Consider the following 10,000-nt stretch of genomic DNA (forward strand, 5'->3'; position numbering starts at 1 on the left):
TACAAACATTGCCTAATTTCAAATGAGAGTAAGTGTTGTTGATGTGGTTTAAAACTGAATAGCATAAATGCGCTTTTGAAAGTGGGATGTACAAATTGTTTTTAGTAACTTAATTTATGGAAAAGATTTTTTTTATTTAAGTGGCTGTATGTATAGCCTAGGCTGAAAAGATCAGATATACTTCATCTCAGAAGTAGTCTCAGAAATAGATTTTTATTTAATGTATTTTTTTATTTGTACGAGACTAAGCAAGAGTCAGGTCCGGTCAAATAATTGATCAAATTCTGTTTGGACAAAAGACCAATCGCTACCCCACTGCTAATCCTTAATTAGACTGCTGAAGGGAGTCACTGTTTATTCTTTCAGCAACAAAAAGGCCCCAAAGCTGCCAAGATGGTACCTGCCTGGGTCTCCTTCTATGGGCAAGATGGCAGCTTTTTGTAGGCGAACTTCAGGAGGTCTATACTGTAGAGTGTCACCGTTTATTCATTTGACCATAGAAACCGCCCATTTAGACATTTGACTGCATTACTGGACACAAATAGCATACTCCTAATATAGCTTTCACCAGTGTGCAATTAACTCCCCTTGCCACTAGGAGGCAGCAGACAAACTTAGACAGGCATCACACTAGAAATGATCAAAAGGAGCGTCACAAGGTTGTGTACTAAAATAATGTTATTTACTTATAAAGTGATACAATGAACAGTCTTTGTACAGAGTATGCTTTCTTTAGTAAACTCATAAGGCACCTTTACAACCAGATGCTGTACAAAAAAGGCAATTACATATTAGGGGGTTAATATAGATAACTTTCTTGAATATTACACCAAAACATGACTAATTGTGGTTTTCTGGAGAAGCATATTTAAATATCTACCATATGTACATTATGCTTTATTCCATAACTGCAAATTTTACAAATACAAGTTCTTGGACGTGCGAATTTGACATACACATGTGCACCTACACACACACACACACACACACACACACTCTCTCTCTCAATATCTCCGCATTTACACACACGTACACAAAAAACATGCCGGTCACCTCATATCTATACTCTTCATGATTATGAAACAATGCACAATAGTGGACATTCAATGCACTACTTTTCTCAGGAGACTAAAGGCTGACATTAGAGACACAGAGGAAGTGGAGTAGCTCCAAACCCTACATCTACTTGGCTATAAGATGCACTCTTTGACTATGTACTGGCAAAGCTGTAGCGAAAGGGACACATAGGAAGATCAGAAGGCTACACAACGGAATGGAGCAATGTTTGAGGAGAAAGCCATTGTGTATAGTAATTGTGTCTTCTCGTATTTTATCAGGTGTTAAGCATTATTTTTCAACATTATTTTCTTTCAAATATCACTCTGTAAAGAGTTATAATATATTTAGGTTAATCTTGAATTGATTTTTGTGTCATTTGTATATGTACAAGTTAAAACAAAGGGTTACCCAAATTAATGTTTTTCTCAGAGTGATTCCTGTACCAATATTGAGATCAACACTGATAAATAAAGCCATATTTGTTGACAACACATTACAGAATATGTGCATAAAAATCTTTTTTTTTTTTTCGGGAGGAAGCATCAGTTAGTGAACTCTAAAGATAGGGTAGCGCTGACATTTAAAGCAAAGTGTGTGAACATGAGTGAGGTCATTTCTGAGTTAATATTGCACGAGCATGAGTTTTCACTAGTTCCTGTAGTTGCTGTCTACTGGTAGGTGTCAGGCAGAAATCATCAGCCCTATAAACTCGATGGTATGAAGACAAACCACAAACAAGGTCTGAGTTGATATGCCCGACAGAGTTACAGCTGTCCCTTCCAGAGAGCATATTTGAAAACAGAGCACTGAAAGCATTGTATTGCACTGTGACATTATGGACCATATCGAAATCCAACTCAATCCGTACGCACTTGCAGAGAGTCAGTTGGAGAACTGTGTCATGGAATGCATGACCCTTTTTTGTCTTGCCTATTTTTCTGATAATTCAACCGGAACAGGCCTTTGCCTGGTCATACTTTTGATCTCTGGAATCTATGGAAATAAACAAACAAAACAAAAAAAAGGCTCTACAACTTAGCCAAGGAGCCTGACAGAATTCTTGGACTCTCCGCTGGATCTGACTGCCTGTTGGGTCTCCTTGCTCAGACAAAAAGCAAATTTTGCAAAGAACAAGTACTCTTTGGACCTGCAGAGGCCTAGGCAAGGCAATGGTGGCTAAGACATGTCTGGCTGGAAGCATGCTACACTGTTAAAGCTTGTACAAGTATAAAGGTATGCTGGACGTGAAAACATTGGCATATTGTTGTATGTCTTTTTAAAGTAAGCAGAGAAACAGTCATGAGCCGACACACTATCACAGGAAAGTGAGGAGCTCATATACACACACTCCGTACCATTTCATGAGCACTGCCCATTTTACGCGTCGCGGCTTTAAACCAACCAATGAGAAGTCAAGTCCAGTATCTAAGCCATGCACTAGGCAAACAGTTAGTGCTCTCTGCCACTCGTCCTCTCTTGACAAAGTGCCACGGGCGCACCTCAATGCCACCTCCCCGTGAAGCTGCCACATCATACCAGGAAGGGCTGTTTGTTTTCGGAGGGAAAAGGGGTCATGACCCTTCCCCCAAAAACATGCTTGCATAGTAAGACTCCTGAGAACCTGCGTCCAGGCAGGTTGAGTGAAAGGGGAGAACACTAGCTGGACTGTTGAATGGCAAATGCATTGCTATAAGGCTGCATCTCGAACTCCAGGACACTTCCGTATAGTGAACTAATGGTATATGCGCGTATGTGTGCACGTGTTTGTGTGTGTGTGTGCATTAGGTAGGTGTCTTAAGGTAAGCTGAGGATAAGCAGAGAAGCACAGCGGCATGGCTACAGCATGAACCATCTTTGCTATTGTGTTCATGGACCTGGTTTAAAAAAAATTAAAAAAAGCAGCCAAAATGACCAGACGGACACTTGTCACACAGTAGCACCACAATCATTCTGCAGCCTCAGGACAAGGCCTCATATGACCTGTCCCATTACTATAGCAACACAACCTACAGACTTGCTAGACCAGAATGACCTTCAAAAAGCACAACGCAGAGGAGGTCGGGAGTTAAGAATAGTACCTTGGTGTAGTGTTATGGCAGGAGGCAGAAACGGCACAAACATAAATGGATTGAGCTGGAAGCAAGGGGAAGGAATAAAAAAATATAAAACAAAAACATTGACAACAAAAGATTGGCCGAGGAATTTCTCTAAGGCAGTAAAGTTAGTTCGTTTTTCGTTTCCATTTGAGTCTCGGTGTGTAGTCTCGTATTCTCATCTTGTGGTGTAGTGTGTGTGTGTGGAGGTTTGTCCTTCCTCTCCTTGCACAGAATCCAGCTTTCACAGAAAGCACTGAGGAAGACGACGGTCCTCTCCTGCTCTGGCCAGAGAAGGGTTTCAGGTGGAGACGAAGACACACATGCCATCATCACAGCATGGGGACACACAGATACACACACACACACACACACACACACACACACACACACACACATGCACACACACCACGTCCATATGCTGGCATAGTTTCCATTGTCCTCGGTCACAGTCATCACACGAACCAGCAGTGTACACATGTCACATCTGTGTGTGTGTGTGTGTGTGTGTGTGTGTGTGTGTGTGTGAGTGTGTCTCATCTCCTGTCAGCATGAGCACTTCATTCATTGTCTCTGAGAGTTCAAAGTTCAAAGCCCCTGTTCCTGACCAGAACCTGAGAGTGAAGTAGTGTGTGGGAGGGAGAGAGAGGGAGTGATGGGAGAAGACTTGGGAGGGCTGGGAGTGCTCAGATTTTGATGTCTTGCGATTCCACCATCTTGGCGAGGGTCTTCTTGACCCGGAGGATGGTGAGCCGCGAGGCGGGGTTGGGGGCCCAGCACTCGGACATCAGCTTCAGCATGGCTCGCAGGCACTGCAGCGCAGAGAGGGAAAAACAGACACAGAAATGAGGCTTCGGCTCAACGACTCCCTCCTCGTCCCAGCACGTCTTTAACGCCCGCACGTTGAATTGTGAAAGGGCGCAACAACTCGCACTGTGCCGATTTCCCACAATCAAAACTGCCACAGTGCACTTTCATCAGTTTAATTTGAGCGATTAATCTGACCAAATAATGTACAAAACCACTTTTCTGAGGGCATGCACTTGAGAGAGGAAGAAGAAAAAAAAAAAAAACAAGTCCGACAGCTTCACACTGATCAAAGTGCCTCCTGGAGGAGAACATGTACCAAACACACACGCTGTGCCAAGGGAGCTGAACTCCTGACCCCTCCGGCTCCAGACAGCGCCTCACTCCACCAGAGCGCTCCCACTCGGCATTTACACTCAAGACGTGTTTCCGGGATTCCGTACGCGTTCCCCTCCAGTGCAATAGAACAGGTGAGGACTGTTTCAAAAAGGTCACACGGTTACCGCGCGAGACAGAGAGACAAAGAGAGATAGATTGGAGAGAGAGAAAAAGAAAGAAAAAGAGATAGAGTGAGTGAGAGAGAGAGAGAGATAGAGAGAGAGAGTGAGAGAGAAAAAGAAAGGGAGAGAATGACAGAAAGAGAGAGAGGCAGTAAGAGAGAAAGAGAGAGAGAGAGAGAGAGAGGGCGATAAAGATCGAGGTGGCAAGATAAAGCCAGCACTGTGCGCGCGAGTGTGAAAATCCTCGAGGTGTGAAGAGTGTCCCGCAGTGCCACTCACCTCGTCGCTGTTCCAGCGGTTGGACACAGTCGGCCGCAGGCCTTTGACACACACCACCTCCAGCATGTCCTCGTAGGACGGGTCTGACGGCACCATCTCGTAGTATGGCAGCTGGTACTCCTCAGCTATTCCTGAGGGACATTCAAAGAAACCATCAGAATATCTCCACAACTGAGAACTAAAGGAGGCATTCATTAATGTCCAACAATTGGAATGATTTATATTTTATCTGATATCTAGAATCTAAGTAAAAGGCATCATGAGAACACCAGTGCTTCCAAATTAAGGGGGAATTCATTCATGGTTTCTATCTAATGTGTAGAACTTAGATATGCATCTAAATATCTATATCTAAACATCTAAATATTAATTTGCTAACTTTCATCACTTCACAAATCACAAACATCCGTAAACCCACAGTAACATCCCCCTGTGCCACTAAAGACGTTAAGTAAGCGGTGTGCTACAATAACTAGTGCGGCCGCGCTGCTAAAGCCGTTTAGTAGAATGCTACATTAACTAGTGCGGCCGTGCTGCTAAAGCCGTTTAGTAGTATGCTACAATAACTAGTGTGGCCGTGCTGCTAAAGATGTTTAGTAGTATGCTACAATAACTAGTGCGGCCGCGCTGCTAAAGCGGTTTAGTAGTATGCTACAATAACTAGTGCGGCCGTGCTGCTAATGACGTTGGGAGTATGTACCAATAACTAGTGCGGTCGTGCCACTAAAGAGCTCTTCAGGCCAGGTGTACTGTACCTCCGGTGACACAGCGCCGTGCCATCTCCCACACCACCAAGCCGTAGCTGTAGATGTCGGCCATGATGTACGCCAGGAAGTGGTTCTTGTTCAAGGTCTCGTTCAAGACCTCGGGCGCCATGTATCGCCGCGTGCCCACGCGCGTGTTCAGGGGGACGTCCACCTCATTGGTGTCACTGGGGCAGGGGCACAGAACACATCATGACATGACTGGCACATCAACAGCTGCCATAGGGCATAATACACTACACTGAGCTTTACTGAGATTCTAAAGACACGTCTCTTATCTTATCTTATTATCTTTTAAGTACAACTAGTGCAGTGCCCGTTCAAACATGCCAAACCTGTAGCCCAATTACATTGCCGAAGGCTGGCCTGCTTCACAAATAGGATGATAGGGAAAACCATCATTCTATCTAGGCATGAAATAATGAATACTGAATATTATATTATAATATAAAAACTGTGCGGTGAGCAGAATTTAAAGCATGGCTGCATGTGAACATTTTTACAGATCAAAATCACAGGCAGTCATGCTTAAATATCAGCTGTTTTGAGTCAAGGCTTTATGTTTAGCCTATTGAATAACTTGATAGAGAAGACAACCCATTGAGTGATGCATCATCATATGAAATGTGCGACGATGTGACTAAAAAAACAGCTTCTGGTCGCTATTTAGTGACATCACGCTCGGTCTGCCACCCATTGTCTGCAGCTGGTTATGCTTTGCACATGTGGCATTCTGAAATTTGGGACCATTATCGCTCGTTTCAATTTGGGATCTTGCAGTCGGAATTGTCGTTTGTTTATTCAGAGTCTAAAGACAGTCCAAAGTAGCCCGGGCTATTCGCGTGCGTGCGTGCGTGCGTGCGTGCGTGCGTGCGTGCGTGCGTGCGTGCGTGCGTGCGTGCGTACGTGCGTGCGTGCTTGTGTGTTGGTGGGTAGGGGTGTGTCCGTTCTCACCTATTGAACTTGACGGCCAGGCCGAGGTCGGCGATGCAGCAGGTGCCGTTCTTCTTGATGAGGATGTTCTTGCTCTTGAGGTCGCGGTGGGCGATGGCCGGCTTGCCCTGCGTGCCGTAGATCTCGGTGTGCAGGTGGCACAGGCCGCAGGCGGCCGAGTAGGCCAGCCGCAGCAGCGCCGCCGTGTCCAGCGTGGTGAACTTGAGGTAGTCGCCCAGCGAGCCGTTCTCGTGGTAGTCCGTGATCAGGTACAGCTGCGTGGAGGCGCCCGTGCCGTTGATGTCAGCCGCGATGAAGCCTGAGAGAGCGCGAGAGAGGGAGGGGGGACGGGAGCGTAGAGGAAGATGGAGGAGAGGAGAGAAAAGGGGTGAGAAGAGATCAGAGAGGTGGGAAAGAATTGAAAACTGATTCAACATCAACTTAAGTACACATACAGTCTTTTATACCACTGCTTGGTCAAATGTCCTATTGTGATGCGCTGTTTGGAACGTGCATTATTTTTCTATATACCGCACGGCTATGAAGTAGTTCCCTACTTTTGGGCTTATTACACTTGAATATTAATTCGCCAATGTCAATGTAACGGTAAAAACAACAACGTTGCATCTAAGACAGCGGCAATATAAACGAAAGTGATAGTAGCAGTGGTATAAGCGGGATAATCAACTCCGCGCCCTGTGCGTTTATAGGAAAATAATGCACTTATCGAAGTGTAAAGTCCCCTCCGCCTGCGGCGTCGGGTCCTTATTACCACTTCGAACGTGCATTATTTTCCTATAAACGCACGGCGCGTCGTTGATTATCCCTTACGTATTATTATTATTATATCTTCCAAACTATCAATTCCAATCCCAAACAAACAAAGGGAATTTGCATTTCGTCTGGTGTCACTTGAGGTGCAAGCGGCTGTGTCAGGCTGAGTAGATGTATACAGTATATGCATAAGTGAGGGAGTAAGTCACATGGTGCTGCTGGCAAGTTAAAAACGCCGTACCCAGTATGTTCTCGTGCCTCATGAGAACAGTCTGGTAGATCTCGGTCTCTCGGAACCAGCTGGCCTCCTCGCGGGTGAAGAAGACCTTGACCGCCACCTTCTCTCCCCGCCAGCGTCCCAGCCACACCTCCCCGTAGCGGCCCTTCCCGATCAGACGCACCGTCTGGATTTGCTTGGCGATGGTGCGCTGAACCTGCAGTCAGAGAAAACATAAATCTCACTAACTTAAATAGTCCTAAAGACAAACACCCCAGGGTCACAGGTCCAGCCCTTCTCATTCTGCCTGAGCGTATGAGAGTGTGTGTATGTGTGAGTTTGTCTCTGTGTATGTGTGTAGTTCCAGCCACTCACCAGCAGAGGGAGCCCAGAGCCACTGCCAGAGGTCTGTGACTGGTTGATAAGGTCTTTGAGAGAGTCTCCCACTGGGATGAAGGCATCATCCTGCTCCATGTCCCGGTGGTATCTCTGGCGTTCGGTCTGCCACTTGTACCTGACACACACACACACAGACATGCACACACACACGGGGAAAATGAAAGGCGTTTGGGTTAGATAGTGGCTTTTCCCCATGCTTTGTTTGGGGTGTGACCGACATCACAGACAGACACCACAAAACACGTAGACTTTGCTCCAGAGAGGCTCCATAAAGTGAAGTATATTGGATGAACACGGCAACGATATGTAAAGCGCCGACATGATAACACACGACCTGCGGGCTACTGGTGCTCTAAAATATAGGTCAGGAATGGCTTCCTAGCTTTCACAGTGCATGAAAGCGTAATTATGAGAGGAAAACAGCTCACACACCTGTAGCTATGTGGCTTGGGTAAGTTCTATGCTTGCCTGACTCGGTTGAATAATGAGCTGCCCTTATCACTACTGTGCATTTAAATGTGAATTCCAGAACACTCTAATGGAATTCTTGCGCCCAGCACATTAAAACCTAATAAGCAGGATAATATGTTTAAAACGTCAAAGGAAGTAAGCCTATACCTACTCCTTCACTGCCAAACATCATGCATGGGTGCAGCAATTTGGTCACAAAACCAAAACAATCCAACAAACTCAAAGGCAGCCCTTTGAGCGGTCCACTAAGAACCAAAGAAAGAACTGCAAACTAGTGGTATCTGGTGTGGTGTGTGTGTGTGTGTGTGTGTGTGTGTGTGTGTGTGTTTGTGTGTGTGTGTGTGTGTGTGTGTGTGTGTGTGTGTGAGTGAGGGATAGTTATGGCTGTGCTTACCTGTAGTAACACACCACTGTGATACAGATGAGGGTGCAGCAGCAGACCGTCATGGAGATCAGGAAGGCCAGCCAGTGAGGGTTCTCTGCCAGACCACACAAATGACACACTTCAGAACACAGAACACAAGATCAGCCTTTGAGACACACACCAGAACAGGAAGAGTGATACTACACACGGAGTGGCCTACACACACACACACACAGACATTTTGATTATTTTATTTGGAATGACCAATACTAATTAAAACAACACAGCATCCAAATATTCACAAAGAAGCTGTTGTTTCACCTATAAATAAATAGGCTATGCATGTTAAGGATGGAGATGGCACCGCCTTCCCCAAACATGCAGCCTGCCTGATTGCTGACACAGAGCAGTATTTGGCTATTTGCTTCAAAGGTATTTTAACTCAGTCCAGCAACACACACACACGCACACACACACACACACACACGCACACACACACACACACACACACACACACACACGTTTTCAATTACACACATAAAAGAAAAATGATCAGAATGCAAAGCTGCACCGCAATTTCCTCCGAGGAGCTATATTATCCTCTCCCCAAACAGCACAAGATCTCCCTGAGACCAGGCCAGGCCAGGCCAGGGGGTGTTTCATATACACCTCCGCAGGGAGCCGGAGGCCTCCCGGTGCCTTTGTCCGGTGCTCTGGCCTGGGCCGTGGCGGAGCTGTGAGGCGTAGCGGTGCGGTGCGGTGCGGTGAGGTGCGGTGCGTTACCTGGGTCTGGCGGAGGGGGGAGGGTGGGCTGGAGGTCTCTGTTACAGAAGTCTTTCTGGCAGCACTCAATGGTCCTCCTTGTCTGCACCCTGGGAGTGTCCTGAGAAGCCGGAGAGTTAATGTTAGAGGTGCAAGCATAGGGGAGGGGGGCGAGTGAGTGTGTGTGAGTGTGTGTGTGTGGGTGTGTGTGTGTGTGTGTGTGTGTGTGTGTGTGTGTGTGTGTGTGCGCGTGCGCTCCCCGGTGGTTCACACAAACAAGCTGGGGAGACTGACTCCATTTCATTAGAAACACACATATTGATTCAGCAGCATTTCATTTCCAGTCATTTCCGAGGCCCAGTTCCAGTTGCAGGCTGTTTGGCACAGAGAGCGGGCGTTTGAACTCCGCGAGGCCCTGGTGGGGAGGCTGCTGGACGCCTGCTGGGCGCTGGGTTAGCGTTGGACGCCTGCTGGGTTAGCGGCGGGTTAGCGCTGCGCTGCGTTGCGCTGCTCACCTTGCACTGGAAGCGGGAGCCCTCGAACTTCATGCAGCCCGAGGTCAGGAACACGTCGCCGTG

General features: G+C 46.6%; 1 protein-coding gene across 2 annotated transcripts in view; it reads right to left on the reverse strand.

Moving 5' to 3' along the window:
• Window positions 1-642: 642 nt before the first annotated feature.
• The window catches only part of bmpr1aa (bone morphogenetic protein receptor, type IAa), a 34,186-nt gene continuing 24,828 nt past the window's right edge, over window positions 643-10,000 (reverse strand). For both annotated transcript variants that reach the window (XM_062519308.1, XM_062519309.1), the window contains exons 5-13: window positions 9,938-10,000; window positions 9,444-9,543; window positions 8,691-8,775; window positions 7,802-7,940; window positions 7,451-7,643; window positions 6,457-6,754; window positions 5,494-5,669; window positions 4,739-4,869; window positions 643-3,964 (exon numbers count right to left, since the gene is read on the reverse strand). The exon at window positions 9,938-10,000 is cut by the window's right edge and continues 40 nt beyond it. In XM_062519308.1, coding sequence (XP_062375292.1) covers window positions 3,839-3,964; window positions 4,739-4,869; window positions 5,494-5,669; window positions 6,457-6,754; window positions 7,451-7,643; window positions 7,802-7,940; window positions 8,691-8,775; window positions 9,444-9,543; window positions 9,938-10,000 — 1,311 coding nt within the window. In that variant the 3' untranslated portion in view covers window positions 643-3,838. The remainder of the gene's footprint in view (window positions 3,965-4,738; window positions 4,870-5,493; window positions 5,670-6,456; window positions 6,755-7,450; window positions 7,644-7,801; window positions 7,941-8,690; window positions 8,776-9,443; window positions 9,544-9,937) is intronic.

The sequence above is a fragment of the Sardina pilchardus genome, chromosome 18 (genome assembly GCF_963854185.1).
Source record: "Sardina pilchardus chromosome 18, fSarPil1.1, whole genome shotgun sequence".
In the NCBI taxonomy this organism is placed as follows: Eukaryota; Metazoa; Chordata; class Actinopteri; order Clupeiformes; family Clupeidae; genus Sardina; species Sardina pilchardus.